The sequence below is a fragment of the Phyllostomus discolor genome, chromosome 8 (assembly GCF_004126475.2).
Source record: "Phyllostomus discolor isolate MPI-MPIP mPhyDis1 chromosome 8, mPhyDis1.pri.v3, whole genome shotgun sequence".
Taxonomy (NCBI): Eukaryota; Metazoa; Chordata; class Mammalia; order Chiroptera; family Phyllostomidae; genus Phyllostomus; species Phyllostomus discolor.
In genome coordinates, this window is record NC_040910.2 from 42,739,427 (window position 1) to 42,759,151 (window position 19,725).

Below are 19,725 nucleotides of genomic sequence, written 5' to 3' on the forward strand. Positions count from 1 at the left end.
GGTGGCATTTTAGCAAAGGACTGGAGGAGAGGGAGGAAGCACATGGGTATTTGGGAGAAACGTATCGATTCTTGCTTGGCCTAGGCCTCTCCTTCCCAATCTCAGCAAGAGCCCAGATTTCCAAACAGAGGTTGTCTCTGCACTACTGGAGGAAGGGGAATCCCGATGGGGGTGCAGGCCTTTTAGCCTCTGATTTCTGTCTACCTCACTCCCCTCTCACTGGCTGCCTTAGTAATTGTGCTGGTGTTGCTGGGTGAGGCTTCAGCTTGGGATTCTATGCTCCCAATCAAGGCTCAGATCTTCAAAGAAGCCACCAGACCCTGTACCTCACTGTGTTCCATCTTGGCTTCTCCCTTTTCTAGGTGGGGCTGGCTGGGGCTGGCAGCCCACATTTCCATGGCAACGAGGGTGTTGAGGATACTTTCTCAGGCCCACTGGTAGAGTTGGCAGGATCTCAAATCAGCCCATTTGAGTTCAAATCTAGACAGGTGCTGCCCCAACTGCTGTGTGACCCTGAGCAGTTCACTTAACTTCTCTGAACCCCCATCCCCATAAAAGGAGTCTACAGTAACTCCCACTTCCTGAGGATTCACATCCTTTCTTCATGCCTGGAAAGTGCTTGGTCAGCCATTGCTCTGAGGAATATGGAGCTCTGAAGGGCCATCTGGGCCTGGGGTCCCCAAGGTTATCTCTCCGGCTCCCAAGGAGGGACATGTATTTGGGATGGGGAAAGGGGCCCCCACCACCCACCAGATCTTTCTTTGAAGGAAAGCAAGGAGGACCCGGCTAACTGCCCTGGGGAAATGTCTGCGTTGGTCCCATTTCCTCAGAAGCCACTGCAGCCCTGGTCTGGGCAGGGCTAGGGTGGGGGCCCAGAACGGAAAGGCTGACAAAAGGTGGTGAGCTGCCTGGGCAGCAGTTACTCTCCATCCCATCCACCGCCTGCCACAGGGTGGTAACTGGGGAACTACCACCTTAAACCTGAAAAGACACAGGCATCAGAAAGAGAAATTGAACCGTTTATTGGCCTGGGTCTTGTCTCAGACATTGGAGGGACATCTGGGGAGTTGAATGAGGGGAGCCAAGCCCCCAACTGGCTCCTGGCCCCCACCAAAGACCCTCCCAGCCTTTGCATTCACAAAAAAATCATTTTGAGGCATAATGCTCCCTTCCCCAAGGTGAGCTGCAGCCCAGCTCTCAAGTGGGGAAACGAGCCAGAGATTATGAAGGGGTCTGTCTGGAGCCAGGCCCCTCTTTGGCAGCTTCAACACAGACATAAGGAGACAGAACAGCATCCATTCTGGGGAAACATGGTGGGGACAGGGGGTCGCAGGCATCACATATACCAACACAGAGACACACACAGACACTGATAGACACACATAAATATATGTTTGTACCGCAGTGATTCTTCTATCTATCCACAGGATTTAGCAAAGTCCTTATGGGGCAGGTTAGGGAAGAGCCCCTACAAATGTCCTCAGCACCTCCACTCCCTGCTCCGTCCAATACACCTTGAAAGGAGGTACAGCGGGCTCAAGGCTGCCCTGCCTTAGGAGATCTGGCACCTCAGCTGGAGCTGGAGGAGGAAGTAGACTGTGGGTGGTTGTTTTTTGGAGGTGGAAGGGTCCTTGGCTAAGAGCTCTGCCAGACTTTCTCAAGTTCCACCCTGTGTCCTTGAGAGACCCAGAGGCCTCCTGGGTGCCTTGCTGCCCCAGCCCCAGCCAGGTTTTTCTAGCCCTTGGTGATTTCTCTGTGCCCCAAACAGTGCGGCTGGCCCATGAGGTCTGAAAATGGGGTTGAGCCCCCTCCCCCTCCAGCCCATGGTTTCCTGGCATCTCGTGGAGTAAGAGGAAAGGGAAGAAGTGGCCAAAGTGTCAGCTGGTGAAATTTGGGGAAGCTGTGGATTTGTGCCCAGGGAGCTGTTAACTGGGGCTGCCCTGATGGTCAGGGAGGAGGCCTCCAGCCCCTCAGGACAGCAGTTCCAAGAAAGTGGCCTGAAGTTGCCAGGACAAGATGACAAGGGGGGTGAATTCAGAGAAGAGTCTGGCACAGGGTGGAGGTCAGTCATGCAATAAAATCCTTTGTACCACGTTGTAAATTGCTCCTGCCCTGAGCTCTGCTTGAGTGCCTGCCTGCTGTTACCTGGGTCCTTTCCAGGTCTCCAGGACCTCCTCACAGTCCAGTTCTGAAGGGGTTATGCCAGTCACTGCACTGGCCTCCAGGACCCTCCTGCAGCTCTGCCTTCCAACTGGTCAGTGCCTCAACTGGCCATCCCAGGTATGAAAGATTTTCAATATCAACCCAGGTCTGTTAAGGTGGCCGTCTTGCTTGGCAGTCCCACATCTCTATCTGAAGTCACCCAGCACCTGTCCGCGGTGCCCTCTGCCATGGCCTGGTTGTCAGCCCATTTGTCCCTCAAACCACTGTGTTGCCCTCCAGAACTGTGGGTGACGTGGACATGTGGGTGCCCCTCTCCAGTGAGCTATAGCTACGGAGGGGCAGGAGGCGGTGGCCTGGAGCCCCAACCCGCCGTCCTTGCACCCCTGCCGCCCTCCGGCAGCACTGCAGCGGCCGCAGTACCTCCCACCGAAGGTCCCGGCTGCGCCACGTGTAGATGACAGGGTTGAGCAGCGAGTTGAGGGTTGCGAAGGCAAAAAAGTAATGGGCCTTGTAGAGGATAGGGCAGGAGTGCACAGGACAGGCATAGTCCAGGAGGAGGATGCTAAAAGCAGGCAGCCAGCAAACAATGAAGACACCTAGTACGATGGTGACCGTCTTGAGCAGGGCCAGTGTCTGTGGGCCGGCCACATCGGCATGACTGGAGCGGACCACGCAGTAGATGCGGACATACAGAGCTACGATGGCCAATAAGATGACAGAGAAGATGGTTACCACACAGAGCACGTAGTGCTTGGCGTAGAGTGGCAGAACGGTGGAGCAGGTCTCTAGGTGGCCCAGGCAGTTCCAGCCAAGGATGGGCAGGCCACCCAGAACCAGCGAGATGAGCCATGAGGCCCCAATGAGCAGCAGCATGCGACAGCTCTTGTCACTGCCGTAGAGCTTGACCTTGGCAATGGCCACATGCCGCTCAATGGCGATGGCCAGGAGGCTAAAGACAGAGGCGGAGAGTGTGATGAAAGCTGAGCCCTCACGGGCAAACCACTGTACAGGTGTCAGATGCGGCGTGACAGAGCCTGAGAGCAAGGTATTGGCTATAAAGGCCACGCCTGCCAGCAAGTCCGAGGCGGCCAGGTTGCCCAGGAACAGGTACATGGCTGAGTGGAACTTGCTGTTTCGGGCGACTGCGATGAGCACCAGCAGGTTCTCTACCACTATGGCACAGCACAGGATGATGATGAGGGCTGAGGCCACCTGCCGGGAGACTGTCTCCTGTGTGACGAGTGTCTCCTTGGTGTAATTGTAGTGCTCCTCAACCTTGGTGGTGCTTAGGTACTCCGAGTACAGGTTGCCCATGGTGGGGCTCAGTGGCCAGCCGAGGCCATGGAGCTGTCAGAGCTGCAGAGAGAAGAGAGACAGACAGGTCAGTGCTGTAGCTGCTGCCTGGGCTCTGACTTTGGACGTCCATGGGTCGATTCCCAGCCCATCACTCCTCGCTGAATGGCCACATGAAGTCAAAATTTTCACGATCCCTTGCTTTACAGATGGGAAACCTAGAGACATCAATTGACATTCCCAACGTATCAAAGTTAGTAACACAGCCAAAGAGACCTGCTCCAAAGCCTCTCTAATGTCTAGGCCATGCTGTCTCTCAGAAGCTCCCCCAAATGAATGGCATGAAGGACACGAAGTGGACTTCCAGAAGCCTTGTCCACCTACCCAGAGAGCAAGCCATGGACAGGAACTAGAGAGCTTGCCTTGGGCTTCATGCCACCTGCCAGCCTGGGTCAGAGAGATGTTTGATGCTGCTAGTACTGCATTACCACCCACTGCCCTAGATTTTAGGCTGGGTGTAAGCCTTGAGGCCTTGGATGCTCCCCAGATAAAGTCTTGGGGAGACACCAGGGCAGCCCTGAGGTTCCGGCAACCCAGAGGTCACATCATCTTAAAGGACACAGGCCTTGAAGGCAATCCTGGGTTCAACCCCACTACCTCTGACATGCTATGGGATCTTGACCAAGTCAATTAACATACAGCCTCAACATCCTCATATGTGCAATGGGGAGAAGAAAGCCCACTTCATATGGGTGATAAGAAAATCCTGTTGAATGATGCTTGAGGTACCCATAGCACATAGCAAGCACTCAGTAAAGATTATTAGCTCCCTTTTCCCTGCCACACACTGCTTGGGACTAGGTGCCCTCCACCCAGTCTTTTGGGAGGGGATGTTGACTAAGCCAGCCAGGCAAGATTCCCAACAGCCTGTTCTCATCAGCACCATCTAGCCCTGCCCTTAGACAGGGGATCCAGAGGGGTAGGCAGGGCGCTAGCACCCCCCTCCCACCCAGCCAGGATGAAATCCAGATGTGAGGCCCCTGGAACAAACAGGGTGGAGTCCTTGCTCCCTAGTCACATCCGCTGTGGGGAAGGCTGGAAGGAGGTGATGGGATAGGGGAGCCACAGGAGACCAGTGTGGGAGGTCTTGGCTGGGAGGATGGGGCAGCTGAAGTCCTGTGAGAGGTGAGGGGGCGTGCAGCCCCGCCGGGAGGGGGGCAGCAGTATTTGTTTCCATGAAAGCCAGGAAGAGGGACAGAGAGGATGATGCAAGGCAAGGCCAACATCATGGCCTCCCTCCAGCTTGGGTGGGGGCTGTCTCAGAGAAGCTGCAGCAGTGTCTGCCTTTCATGAGGGGAGCCGTTAGCTAAATGAGGGTGGGGGATGGAGCACAGGAAAAGCCCTCCCCAGGTCCCTGGAAATGCGTTTGGCAAGGCCTGGCAAGAACCACAGGTGTGTCAGTAGCAGAGTTCCAGGAAAGGCTGGTTAGGCCGGTTCCTAGTGAGCCCTGGAGTGAGGGGGACTTCTGGGGTCGCTAGGCCAACTTCGTCTGGGCCCTCAGAGAAGTGCCCTGGACCGTGGCCTAATAGAGAGGCAGCTGCTCCCCTTGGGCAAAGGGACATCCGTCCTAGTTAGGGAACAGTGAAAGGCTTGTGTGCTTCCCCGGGGAATGCCGCCCTGCCCAGATCGCCACACAGAGAGGCCCCTTGTTCCTGTGCAGGACAGGGCCTCGGGCGCCCTGATGCCCTCTGCAGCCAGACAGGAGCTGGCTTGGCCCTCCCAGACCCACTGCTGGGCCAGAAACAGCCCGCGCCCTGACTGGCTTATTTTCAATCCCAGGGCATTGAGCCATTCAATTATTGGCCTGAGCTCTCCATCCTCAGCATTGGACTGGCCAAGTCGGGAGCACTCTACAGCTAGCACTACCGATCTGATCCTTTCCGGGAGGCTGGAGCTCCCTTCTCTCTGAGGAGAGTTAAAGCTGTGTGAATGTCCCTGGGGAGAGTTTGAACTGCGGTCTGACCGCCGGGTCACCCCGACCAGACGCCCCCAAGCTGCCCTGGCCTACTAGGCCCTTCCTGGAGTTTAAAATTGAGAATCAAGGCCCCATCGCAAAGCCTGGGAAGCACCCTTGCTGGTGAGGCCAGAAGCCCAGGGCGTGTCCCATGGCCACCCCCTCCTTCCCCGAAGTGGGACCACTACCCTTTCCAATCTGGTGGCCAAGAGAACAATGTATGGCCACTTCCTGAAGAAATAAGAAATGGGTTCAGCCTTGAACCCCAGGAACAGACCAGAAAGTCTGTCTTCATCCCTAAGGGGGAACATCCGGGCACCGTACCCTCACTTGGAGGCTGTCAAGGCATCCTCAGGAGGGGTGGCTCTATTAGTTATAAAAGGGGAAACTGAGGCCCATACTATCTCATCTTCCCAACTAGGATTTTGCTAAAGCAGGAGCTTAAGGAAGGTTGGTGCTTTCCAGAAAGAGGAAGCCAGCTGGGGTTGGGGCTAGCAGATGCATGCCTTGCCTGCTTCTCTTCCCTGTGTCGGTTCCTGGGCTTGGCTGCACACAGGGCCTGTCTCCAGCTTGCCTTCAGCAAGGCAGCCCTGACTCCCTCCCAGAGGCTCAGTAAGAGGTCACTGGGCTCAAAACCAGGGAATGGCCAGGACTGAAACGGAGCAAGAGGGACAATCAAAAGGGTTTGGAGGGAAGAGAAACGGTTCCAGATTGTTCAGGGTGAGATTAGAAGGGAGGAAGGCAGGAGGAAGCTCAGTGGCTTCCAGGACCCCCTCCCTCAAGTTCCATCGAGGCAAGCCCTGTGGTTAAGTTCCCCCTGGTGATTTACTGGACCCATGCCTCTTGCCTTAGGACAGTACCCTGTCCTTTCTTTTGGTTCCTCTTCGGCTGTCAAGTCCCCCCCATGTGGCCATTCTCCATATAGCAGCCAGGGGGAGCCATTTAATTTAGAGCTCCAATATATCACTCAGCTCCAAATTCTTCCGTGGCTCCCAACTACCCCAAATGACCTGACCCCTGCCCACTTAGCCTCTTTCCACTCTTTCCCAGGGTCATTCCACTCCAGACTTACTGACCTCCTACCAGCCAGCTACCCCTAGGAGCCTTTGCTCCTGCTAGTCTTCCACCTGACACATTCTTCCCCCAAAACCTTGAATGGCTGTCTCATCTTTCAAGCTTCGGTTTTAAAGTCACTTGCTCTGACCACCAGTCTATTATAGCCACCTTCACCAGGCGCTTTCTGTCACAGCACCTTTCTTTGTTATCTTCACAGCACTTGGCAATTTGGAAAGTATGATTGCACAATATCTCAAGTTTTCTGTCTGGCTTCCACAGTAGAATGCAAGTGTCAGCGACCAAGTCCGTTTGCAGCCCCTTCGCAGTGATACTTAGCATACAGAAGGTACTCAGAAAACACGTGGGATGGATCAATGGGTGTATGGATGCACAGATGAATGAAAGGAACCAAAAAAGCCAACGAAAAACGAATAAGGCCCCAGTGGGCCCTGGACGGTGGAGGCTCCTAAACTCAGCCCAGCCCCAAACAGCAGCAAAGGAGGTTGGCAACGCCCCTGACTGCAGGCGATCCTCCCTACCCCGCAGACCCGCGAAGCCTCGGAGACAGCGACAGGACCCGCCCCCGTCCTCGGGCCACTGTCTCAGCCTCCTTATCTGGCCGTGGAATGCCCGGTATCCACACTCCAGGCCCCTGGGGCCGCACCTCCTCTCTCTTTCGACTGCCACACGCGCGGGACCTCCACATCTACAAGTGGGGTTGGGGGACTGCTCTCCGTCTCGCCAGGGGCCCTGCCTCGACATTCGCAGAGGACTTGGGGAGTGTGGTGGGGGAGATCCTAGCTTCAGCCGCACCGCAAATGCCGCACCCGCGTCGCGCCACGAGGGAGAGCGTGGGCTCAGCTTGTGGCGCCTGGAGCGTCTGACTAGAACAGAGTTGGGGGAGAGGGTGGAAATCCCCGGGTGAGTCAACTGGTGCCGGAGGAGGGGGCGAGGTCCTGAAGCACTTCTGGGCCCAAGACCGAGCGGGGCCCGTGCCACGCACGCCTGCACTCATGCCCCATACCCGGGCCCCAGGGGAAAGATGAGGTGCCAGAGTCACACAGTCACGTTCCCTTTCCTTCCAGAACAAAGCCACGTCCCCTCAGAGGAACTGAAGAAGACTACTCGAAGAAACTGAGGCAGAGAGCCAGATGTGTAGATGGTGAACGAGTATCTTCCTCCGGAGACCCGCCCCTTTGGCTTGGAGGCTCCGCGGCGTACAGCACCTTTTGCCCCGCCTGAGTCAGCCAAGAGGGGCGCCCTACCCATCTCCTACACACTCCCCAAACTCCCGGGGCAAGCTGTCCTGACTTCCAGTCTCCGGTCAAAGCGCTCGGATTCCGCCTTTTCGCTACTAACTTCCTGCCGCCGGGTAAGGCAAGGAGTGCAGTCTGGGGGTTCGCAGTCCAGGCCGTGTCGGCCGCCTGGAGTAGTGGGGAGGGCTCACGACGACCACTCCCTCAGCGCAGCAGGGGCACGGCGGCGCGTGCGCGCCGCAGTGAGCCCCTGATCCCCGGCCGGGCCCCTTGGCTGCGATCCCGCGACCCAAGAGGACCGGGCCGCCTTTTTGCCTCCCCCTCGCCAAACAAGCTCACCTGGTTAGGCGGGCCCGGGTCCCTGCCCTGGCCGGAGGGGCTTTGGCGTCTCCGTCCCCGGGACGGCCGCGGCTGGGGCTGGGGCTGCCCGCCGGGCTCGGCTGCGTCCCGGGGCTTGGGACCTGGATGAAGCGGGGGGCGGGGAGAGGCACTGCCTCCGCCCCTACTCGCCCCGCCCTCCTCCCCGCCCCTTTCCGGCGGTAGCTGCAATGAATTCCAGATGTGAGATGGGAGCCCGGAGCGCGCCGAGGCCGGTGGGGGTGGTGAGCGGGTCCCTTTGTCCGCGCCACCCCCCAACCGGACCACTCCCGCCCGGTTCCTCCCAGCCCCTCCTGTGAGAACCTGCTAGAGCGTGACGTCACTCAGCCCCGTGACTTTACGTTGCTCCTGGCCAGGTGGCCTGAACCTGAAACAACAGTCTCCAAGTACAGGTGTACTCTTGGCCCATCGCTGGGACTCTGGAATTGGAGGACAGCATGGGATCCCCTTTATTTATTCAACAAGGAGCCATGAAGCACCTACTATGTGTCAACGCAGTAAATAGGCATTAAGTGCCTATCCTGTGTTCATTTAAAAAAGAATCAAGTTCCTACCAAGTGCCACGCCCTGTCCCAAATACAGAACTGTTTTCAGCAGTGACAGGATCTCAGAATTCAGGCACTGCCTTCTCTCCCCTAGAAGACTGGATGCAACCAACAGCCTACCTTGCCTTTGTCCATGGCTGTCCTGCTCTTGCTGCCCATTGACCAGCAAGCCCAGGTTGGGCCCTGCCTGGCAAGTTGGGGCCAATACTCTATCTGGTTCTTTTTCTTTTTGAGAGAGAGAGAAACATTGATTTGTTGTTCTGCTTATTTATGCATTCATTGTTTGATTCTTGTGTGTGCCCTGACCAGAATCAAACCCACAACCTTGGCATATCTGGACCCATGCTCTAACCAACTGTGCTACCTGGCCAGGGCTCATTGGTTGATTCTTGTATGTGCCTTGACCAGAGATGGAACCTGAAACTTTGGTGTGCTGGGACAATACTCTAACCAACTAAACACCCTTCCCGGCCCTCTATGTGGCTCTTGTTTACTCCTCTTTCCCTCACTCAGCCTTTTAGGAGAGTACTGTTTGTGAAAATGCATACATAACCTGTTTATATGTTCATTTACCAAATACACTGAACATCTGGTATGTACCGGGCACTATTCTAAAGGATAGAGACAAATCAAGGAACAAAACAGGCAAAACTTCCTGTCCCCTGTGGAGCTGATGTTCTATCGGGTGTATGCAGAATATCCAGAATATTGCAATAAGAAATTGGTAAATTTTCTGGGAGAGGAACTTAAAGATGGAGACAGGGCATGGGACAGAGGCTGCTTTCACTCTACAAATTCTTTTGACCATTGTAACATGTGCATATTATTGTAACATCTTGTTTTTAAGGTTTTATTTATTCATTTTTTAGAGAGAGGGGGAGGGAGGGAGAAAGAAAAGGAGAGAAACATGGATGTGTGAGAGATACATGGATCAGTTTTCTCTGGCCTGTCCCCAACTGGGGATCTGGCCCAGGACCCAGGCATGTGCCCTGACTGGGAATCAAACTAGTGACCTTTCGGTTCATGGGCTCAATCCACTGAACTGCACCAGCCAGGGCTTATTGTAACATCTTTAATCATTCCAACAACAAATTAAATTAAAAAATTAAGCCTGCCTGATGCCCAGACAGTGCAATAAAAGGAAGGGAAAGGGTAAGTGCACTCTTCTGCATGTGTATTATACTTCAAAAAAGCAAAATGATGGAACGATATCTACATTCCCACATTTATTGCAGCATTATTCACCAAAGCCAAGACATGGAAACAACCTGTGTCCCCCATTGGATGAATGGATAAAGAAAGTGTGAAATATGTATATAGATATATATATGTCCATATATATAATTTTCCACATATATAAAGTATATGGGTCTTGGCAGAAGTAACACCTGCTTGAGTGTGGTTGGTAGGGCAATAATATGGGTGTAATAATTTATAGCTTTAATTTGAACATTTCACCTAAAATGTCATATGGTGTGTTTGAGTGTGATATTACATTACAGAACTACATGCTTATGATTTTCTAATAAAACAGGGGTGTTATTTGTGCCAGACCCTGTATATAATGGAATATTATACAGCTTTTAAAAAGGAGAAAATCCTGTCATTTGCAACATGGGTGGACCTTGAGGGTATTATGCTAAGTGAACCAAGAGAAATAAACCACAGAGAATAATAAATAGTGCATGGTATCACTTATATATGGAATCTAAAAAATTAAGTCAAACTTGTAGAAACAGAGAGTAGGAAAGTGGTTGCCAGGGGCTGGAATGGAGGAAATAGGGAGAGGCTGGTACAAGGATACAAACTTTCAGCAATAAGATAAATAAGGTTTGCGAATCTAACGTGAAACATGGTGACTATAGTTGCTAATACTGTATGATATAATTGAAATTTGCTGGGAGTAGAACTTAAATGTTCATACACACACCACACAAAAACACATATAAATATGTGAAGTGATAGATATGTTAATTAACTCAATGGGGGAATTGTTCAGAATGTATACATATATCAAATCAGTATGAAATGTGCTTTAAATATCTTAGAGTTTTATATGTTGATGATATCTCAATAAAGTTGAAATAAAAAAATTAAAGCTACTTGATACTCAGATAGTGCAACCAATAAAAAAGAGGTAGGTGTACCTGGCTGGTGTGGTCCAGTGGATTGATTGCTAGCCTGTGAACCAAAAGGTCACCAGTTGGATTCTCAGTCTATGGAACATGCCTGGGTTTCAGGCCAGGTCCCCAATAGGGGATGCGTGAGAGGCAACCACACATTGCTGTTTCTCTCCCTCCCTTACCCTTCTAAAAAATACATAAATAAAAATCTTTTTTTAAAAAAAAAATAGGTAGGTGTCCTCTTCTGAATGCATACTATGCCTCATAAAGAGTGCTGAAAAGCAAAATGATAAAGGAAATTAAAATGAACCCATTAATGCATATTACAAAATTAAAATGGGTAATCTTGCTTTTTTAAATCCTTACTCAAGGATATGTTTATTGATTTTAGAGAGAGAGAAAGAGAGACATCAATGTGAGAAAGAAACATCGATCGGTTGCCTCCTGTACGTGCCCTGACCAGGAATCAAACCTACAACCTAGGTATGTGCCCTGTCCGGGTATGGAGCCCATGACCTTTTGGTGCACAGAACAACATTCCAACCAACTGAGCCACACAGCCAGGAATGGAGTAGTCTCATTTGTACTGATGTGAAACTGTCTTCAACACGTTATGTTGAAAAAAGCATAATGTAGACCAGTTTGCATTGTTCGCTTGAACTTCTGGGTGTGTTTATAAAGGCTATATAAATACACACACATTTGCCTGTGCATTTGCCCACAGGCCATCTCTGGGAGAAGGAACATTTGCCTGTGTATTTGCCCACAGGCCATCTCTGGGAGAAGGCACAAGACACCCATCACGCATATTCACGTGGCAGGGAAGAAGCCACGATCACAAAGGCCGCTTTCCCAGGTTGAGGCTCACACATTGCCTTCCAGATGTGTTGATCCCTGGGATTTCCCCAAGTGTGGGAAACTCAACTGCAGACTTTGTGGTTGTGGGAGACTGTGTTTGAGCTGTCCCCTGAAAAAACGAAAACCAAAAATGACACACGTCACAGTGGTTAAACTCGGGGAAGGGAACTGTGGGGGCAAGGGAACAGGTGAGAAGGTGCTAGACTTTTTATACTGTGCATTGGGGTGCTGTTTAAAATTTTTAGCTCATATTATCAATTCAAAAAATTTACAAAGACCTAAAAAATCAAATAAAAGGTAACAAATTATTAAACTTCTAGTTGTAAAATTATTCCTGTAATAATAATAATCAATAGTATAAATAAATAGTAACATGGTTAATAAAGATATCAATATTATTATTCAACATATCAATATTAACAAATTTATGTTAAGAATAAACATGTTTGCATTATTAAGAAATGTATATTAAGCCCTGGCTGATGTGGCTCAGTGAATTGAGCGCCGGACTGTGAAGCAAAGGGTTGCTGGTTCAATTGTCAGTCAGGGCACATGCCTGGGTTGTGGGCTGGGTCTCCAGTATGGGGGCGCATGAGTGGCAACCACACATTGATGTTTCTCTCCCTCTCTTTCTCCCTCCCTTCCCCTCTGTCTAAAAGTAAAATAAATAAAATCTTTAAAAAAATAAAACTTGTTATTCCAAAACTAAAAAAAGAAATGCATATTAAGAATGAATGTATTAATGCTATATATATGCATGCAGCATATATGTTTATATAATGAATGCTCTGTGCTGACTTTGGTGATGGCTCATTGAGTTTTGCCCTCCAAATCTGAGTGTCTGATGGAGGAGACCTAGAAGAAACCAGATAGTTCTAACACAGAGCAACAGGGCTTTGATGCAGAGATAAGAAAAGTCAGAGAGTGACTGCTTCTTTTCCTGAACCAGATTTCAGTGTCCACTTGGTTCTGGGACAGATCATGCTGGGGTCTACTAGAACCTCAGCAAAGTCTCACTGAATCCTCTGCCAAGTGGAGTGTGTCGCCTGGGCAACGTCTCCAAACCAGGTGTTCAACACACAGGGGACAAGCCACAGAGAAAACTGGGTCCTGTTCTTATCGGAGCGGAAATCTCAGCCGTCTGTGGGACCTGAAGGCTGGGGAGGAAGTGCCCCCCCCTAACTTGCCTGAGCTGGCTCAGCAGTTTGCTATCCCCCCAGGGACCTGGGGGTGGGGGTGATGTCAAGGCCATGGCATATCTGGTGTCTGTTAGGGAGTCCATGGCTCCTAGACAAAGATGATACACTCACAGGCAACTTCTGTCTCCCCTCCTCCCCCGGCACCTCCCACTTCTGGGGCAACACAAGGTCTCCCGCTGGGTCAGCTGAGGGAATGGACTGGAGCACTGGAAAACACTGCAGGCCTAGGTTTCCCGATAGTCTGGGCTGGGGGTGGGGGTCAAGGGGAAAGCTGGGCCCTGCTCTAGGGAGGCTCCTGGGAGAGAAAAGTGGAAAGGGAAGGAAATGGCCCTTCCCTTGAGGAGCTACTAGGAAGGGAAAACAGAAGTGAAGAGGCTCGGACCAGCCTCCACTAATTACAGGGCCACTGACAATAATGGCCAGTACTCACAGGACACAGACTATGCTGGCTGCAGCTCTCGGAACCCTCACAACCCTAGGAAGTGGGGAATATTACCATTCCCCCATGGTTTTAAATAGGCTTTCTTTTTAGAACAGTTTCATGCTCACAGCAAAATCGAGGGGAAAGTACAGTGATTCCCCATGTACTCCCTGCCCCCAGGGCTTCGAAGCCTGCCCCACCATCAACATGGTGCCACAGAGGTGCTTTTGTTATCACTGGTGCACCAACATTGACAGAGCATTATCACCTCGAGTCCAGAGTTTACACTGTGGTTTGCTCTTGGGTGTTATACCTTCTGTGGGCCCTGGCAGCAGCGTATAGTGACATGTATCTGTAAAGAATAGTTTCACTCCCCTCAAATCCTCTGTGCTCTTCCTCTTCACCCCTCTGTCCCCCCACAAACCCAAAGTAACCCCTGATTTTTTTTTACTGTCACCATAGTTTCCCGTTTTCCTCATCACCCCAATTTAAAGATGAAGAAACTGAGCCCTGGCTGGTGTGGCTCAGTGGGTTGAGCACCAGCCTGAGAATCAAAAGGTCACCAGTTCAATTCCCAGTCAGGGCACATGCCTGGGTGGTGGGCCAGGTCCCTGGTTCGGGGCATGTGAGAGGCAACCACACATTGATGTTTCTCTCCCTCTCTTCTCCTTCCCTTGCCCTCTCTCTAACAGTAAATAAATAAAATTTAAAAAAAATTAAAGATGAAGAAACTGAGGTACCCATTAGTGGAAGGATGTGAGTGTTTTCATTCCCATTCCTCACCCTAGTCCTGATGCAATGACCCCCTTCCCTGCCCCAGAGGGTCAGGATAGAAGGGTGATAGTTACTGCTCAAGATCACATGGGTCATTGGTAATACAGGATGCTCTTCTCTGTAATCCAGGTGAGGGGAACACTCTGATCTCTGATTTTTGTGAGCTCATTCAAATCAGTGAGGCCAGGACTGTCCTCAAGCCTCTCTGAGCCTCCACCATCCACCCACTCCCCGTTTCTCAGCTTTTGGCAGGAGAAATTGTGTAAAAAGAAATGTCTGAGACAGGTCCCAACTTTCTCATCATCACCCCAGCATTGGGGGAAGGGGCCCCAGCTGCAGAGAAGCTTTCCAGATGCTGATCTTGGCAGGCGGTGGAGTTGCAGCTGCCTCGCCTCGCCTTGTCTCCTTCATCCATGGGCTTGGGGCCCACTTTCAGCTTCAGGGATGGGCTGGGAAGGCTCCCAGTGGAGGCCAGTTCCTGCCACGTCTGCACCAGATGCAGTCTTGGCCCTTCCAGCCTGGAAAGGGTGGGCTCTCTCTTCCGGACCAGAGAGCATGCACATTTAGGGGAGACAGGAACACCAGAGGCTCGCTTCTCAGCAACCCGCCCCCCACAACCCAGTATAATAGTAACAGCTGGTACATATATACTGGGCCAGTTATTGCCCTAAAACATTTAGCAAATACCAGCCCATGAAAAGCTCACTGCAGCTGCCTCAACTAGGGAATGAGTAGACAAACTGCAGTCCAGCCTTACACAGAAGATCACTCAGGAATATATTTGGAAACACTAGTTCAGAAAGGAAGGAACTAGTTATAAATAACGACATGGATGAATCTCAAATGCATTATACAGAGGGAAAGAAGCCACACACAAAAGGCTACATGCTGTATTATTCCATTTCTATGGCGTTCTAGAAAAGGTCAAACATATCTTGGTTGTGCTGGTGGTTACGTAACTACACATGTTTTTTGTGGAAACTTGCAGAACTGTACACTGAAAAGGGAAGAATTCATTGTATCTCAGCTGTATCTTAAAACAAACAAGCGAACAAAATCCCTCCCAGCTGCCTTAAGTCAGGAAAACAGAAGCACCTCAAACAGAGGGGATTTAATACAGGGGTGGGTTACGTAGGTTAAAAAAACCAAAGTATAAATAGGTTGAGACTATTTAGAAATTAGCACCCTGTGAGGCCTTGTCCAGTGGAAGATGCTGCCAGGAGCAGTTGGGAAGAGATACTCTGGCTTCTCCCAGCCTCCTGCTTTTCAGTCTACCCCTCAGTGCCCACCATTGGTGAAACCCGGGCAGAAGCCAGTGGACAAGGGAGGTGTTGTGTGCAGGGGTCAGCCCCTAGCCATGGAGCAGGGGCAGGGTGGGAAATGGGTGATCCGAGGGCGCACGGGCTCTAGCTGGGGACAAACCCTGTGAGGTAGGAGCAATTATACCCCATTTGACAGAGGAGGAAACTGAGGCCCAGTGAGCCCGTGCTCTGCCCCGGGTTTCCAGGCCTGAGGAGGGTTTGAATCTCTGCCAAGACCTGACTGTAGTGCTTTTTCTTTTTTCCTCCAAATTCCTATTGTGTCTAAACTGAAGGGAACTACCGGTAAAAGGGAATGGAAAGGACTATGCAAATCAGGCCCAGTCCCAGGGGTTGGGGTGGAGGGGTGACTCAGTAGGAGGCTCCTCCTCCTGGGGTTGGCATTACCCAGAAACTGAGCTGAAAACACAGAGCAGATGTTCTGGCAGTTGGTGGAGGGGCACTTTAGATAGCTCCCCCTATAGTTCAGATCCCCCCATCAAGCCTACACCCATGTTCTGCATCTCCTGAGGGCTGCACCCAATATTCCAGCCTTGACCTCTGCCCTCTGTGAAAACCCTTCCACAGTGATGGAGGGGGCTAGGAATGGCCAGGTGTATGATGACGTGTGTGCCCTCTAAATTGCTATCATGTCTAGGGCCATCAGAGACCCTTTCCAGGTCTCAAGGCTGACGCCAGAGACAAAGGCTGACACAGTTCAGCCTTTGATCTACAGTAGTGGGCTGGACATGTTAACCTTTGACCTCCACCCAGCCTTAGTCCAAAATGCTCAAACTTTGAGCTTTGCAGTACACAGGTCATTACCTCTCTTTCATTAAGGCTCATAATCAATATGTTGGGGGTGTGGGAAGGGAGCCCTGTGCAAAATGCTCTCTCTACATTCCATTTGTTCAATTACTATGCATGGAGAATGTACTGGGTGCCCAGAACCCTTCTTAGCAATGGGGTCCAGCAGTGAAAGGAACAAAGAACGCTATCATTTAGGCACTGACATTCTAGTGGGGGAGACAGGCAAGCCTCAGGAAAATAAGAACATGCTATCTGTTAGTATGTGGTGAATGTTATGGAAACAAATGACACCAGGGAAGGCAAATGAGGAATGTAGGGTAGGAAGGGAGCAGTGGTTTTAGAGGCAGTGTCACCTGAGAAGGTGACATTTGAACAAATACCTCAAGAAAATGAGGGAGTGAGCCATGAAGATATTCAGGGAGATTGTTCCAGTCAGAAGGAATAACACATGCAAAGGCCCTGAGGCTGGTGTGGGATTGACAGGTCTGGTGATAAGACCACTGTGGCCAGAAACCGGAGCGATGGAGTGGGGGGGGGGGGTAGGAGGAGTGACAGGTCCTGCAGAGCCCTGTGGGATGCAGTGACGACTTTGGCTTTTGCTCTAAGAGAAATGGGAGGTGTGCATGGTTCTGAGCAGAGGAAGGACATGACCTGACTCCTGTTTATAGGTTCCCTCTGTGGGAGAAAAAAGATGGTGGGGAGTGCGAATGGAAAGAAAGAGAACTCTGATCCTCTACACAGCTCAGTAGTGGAGGGTGTGTGTGTGTCACACTCACTAATTAGGAGACCAAACTCCAGGAGAACTAACCACTCGCCCAGGAACACACAGCCAATTAGCAGTAGTCCCTGGATTTGAACCTGTGTCTATGTGACTCCAGTGCCATTGGGTAAATAATCATTTATTGGGTATATTATGTGCCTGTGATTTCAGAGAGATAGAGACCTTAAGACCCAGGAGGCAAAGGGAGAGCTTGGTTTGATTCCCAGTCGGGGCACATGCCTGGGTTACAGGCCAGGTCCCCAATGCGGGTGTATGAGAGGCAACCACACACTGATGTTTCTCTCCCTCTCTGTCTCCTTCCCTTCTCCTCTCTCTAAACAAATAAATAAATAAAATCATTTTAAAATGTCTAAAAAACCCTCCTGCAACAGAGCAATGAAAGAAGGAATTCACTTAAGAAACATGTTTTGATCCCCTAGTGTGCTACAGGCACAAGGCTGGTGCTGGGCTATGTCAGGGAACAAGCAGGGGCGAAATTTCTGCCCTGGGGAAGTTTATACTCTAATGAGGGAGACAGACAAAAGGCATTTTTAAAAATGGGATTTTTAGTGTTGCAGGTTTGATTCCCAGTCAGGGTACATGCCTGGGTTGCAGGCCATGACCCCCAGCAACCGCACATTGATGTTTCTCTCTCTCTTTCTCCCTCCCTTCCCTCTCTAAAAATAAATAAATAAAATCTTAAAAAAAAAAAAAAAGAAAAGCCCTCTCAACAACATGAAACTAAAAATATTTGGAAAAAAAAAGTTTTAATGGGATTTTTTTTTTAAAAAGGGGGAAATTATATAGGATGTTAGCACATAAATACTAATAGGAAAAAAATAGGGTATGATGAGGGGGTCAAAAGAGCCAGTGGTGGGGACTGCAATTTTAAACGGGATGGCTTCTTTGCCATCCTGAACGTACTAGAATGGAGACAGATGACCTTTGAGCAAAGAATCCAAGGAAGTGAGGAATCCAGTCATGTGGAATTCTGGGGAAAATACATTCTAGGCAGAAGGAAGAGTGTGGAATTTTAAACACACATCCACAGTCATTCTTTAAGGGATATTCTTGCAAAGACCCTGAGGTGGGGTCAACATAAATGAGTTTGACAAACAAAACACGGCAGCCATCAGGAAGGTCCAGGAAGGTCACTCGGCCCTGCCATACTCTCCCCACTTCGGCTTTTGTAACTTCTGTTCCCTCAACCTGGAACTCATTTTTTTTCTCTGGACAAACTGCCAGTGGACTCTCAATCATTAATTCTCAGGTTACAGCTTCAGAGAAGCCAACTCTGAGACCTGGTGCTCACCCATTAGTTCCCTCCCTGGGTTCCCACACACCCTGGAGACTTTTTCCCTCCCCCATTGTGATCCCCCAGCCTCCTTCACTGCACTGTGTTTCATGGGTTGCTACTGGATTTACCCCAGTGATACATAGTAGGTGCCTAATTAATCATGAAGTAACTAAGTGTCATTCCATTGTTCACTACATAAAATCTAAACTCCTAGACTTATAGATCTGATAAGTCTAGATAAAGCTACACTTAAAGATCTGATTGTAAAATCATAAACTGGTTCTGAGAGGAGAAACAACAGTTGATAGTGGTGGTGGCTTCTGGGAAGGAAACTGAGTGGGAGAGGGGACAGAGGTTGGAGAAGACAGACTTTTCACTCTAGTTATCCTTCCGTAGTTTTTGAAAATTTCTTTAACAGATATGTGGATTAACTATGCAAACATAAAATGAATAAATAAAATTATACAAAATAAAGGACTAAAGACCTTTTAAAATTGCAGAGTGTGGAGTTTTATTTTTTAAATATTTTATTTATTTACTTTTAGAGAATGGGGAAGGGAGGAAGAAAGAGGGAAACATCAATGTGCGTGAGACACATCCATCAGTTGCTTCTCGCACGCCCCCTACTGGGGACCTGGCCCACACCCCAGGGGTGAGGCCTGATTGGGAATCCAACCGTGACTTTTTTGGTTCACAGGTTGGCACTGAATCCACTGCGCCACACCAGCCAGGGGAGAGTGTGGGGTTTTAAACACAATTCACAGTTATCTTTGCAGAGGTAGAGTACACAATGAAGTACATTGTACATTTTCATTAATACTTCATATAAATATCCATGTTATATATCAGATGCAAAAAAAAAAAGCCCACATCTTTAGCATATCATTCAATTCCTCCAGGGTCTACCGCCATCCCTACCTTGGCTTTTGCCTCATTTTGATGACAAAATTCACCTTTAACAATAACAATAATGCCATATATTAAGTTTTCACCTTGTGCCAAGCATGGCACACTTTGCTTCCATTATTTCATTGAAGTCCCACAACCGCCCCACTTTTCAGATAGGAAAACTAAAGATGGCTGTAATACCATGTTCTCAGCCACTGACCTCGGTCCAGACCACACCAGCCTGTAAGTGATAAGGCCTGACCGGGCAGGAAAGAATCTTGTGGACTCGTGGCGCCCCTTGGAGGTCGTGCGGAGAACGTGGCAAAGAACCTAAAAACGAGTTTTTGGATTTCTGTTGAGGGGGTTGGGCAACGAGAGAGAGGCAATCCAGGATTTGTTGCTATCTCCTCGGACAGCCCTGTCAGGTCTCAAGGGGGAGACACAGACCTAATCTGAGGTGATTGGGGGGAGACACAGCCCTGTCCTGGGGGATCTAAGCGGATAGGCACTGTCCCGCAGGCTCAGTCCTGAGGGCTTTCAGTAGGAGATAAGGGCCTGAATCATGAAAACAAATCCGGGGTATAGACTAGAG

The 19,725-nt window shown here is 50.2% G+C and overlaps 1 protein-coding gene, 1 long non-coding RNA gene and 1 other non-coding gene across 3 annotated transcripts; 2 read left to right on the forward strand and 1 right to left on the reverse strand.

Moving 5' to 3' along the window:
* Positions 1-1,001: 1,001 nt before the first annotated feature.
* Positions 1,002-8,420, reverse strand: S1PR2 (sphingosine-1-phosphate receptor 2). The gene is made up of 2 exons (XM_028520115.2): positions 8,122-8,420; positions 1,002-3,519 (listed from the first exon to the last, which is right to left on the reverse strand). The coding sequence occupies exon 2, from the start codon at positions 3,475-3,477 to the stop codon at positions 2,419-2,421; it is 1,059 nt and encodes a 352-aa protein (XP_028375916.1). The 5' UTR covers positions 3,478-3,519; positions 8,122-8,420; the 3' UTR covers positions 1,002-2,418.
* On the forward strand, positions 7,153-8,967 carry LOC118502001. The gene is made up of 3 exons (XR_004904674.1): positions 7,153-7,447; positions 7,612-7,898; positions 8,448-8,967. It is a non-coding gene; the product is annotated as an uncharacterized LOC118502001 (long non-coding RNA).
* A 2,667-nt stretch (positions 8,968-11,634) lies between these two features.
* On the forward strand, positions 11,635-11,798 carry LOC114504448. Its single transcript, XR_003685214.1, has one exon. It is a non-coding gene; the product is annotated as a U1 spliceosomal RNA (small nuclear RNA).
* Positions 11,799-19,725: the final 7,927 nt, after the last annotated feature.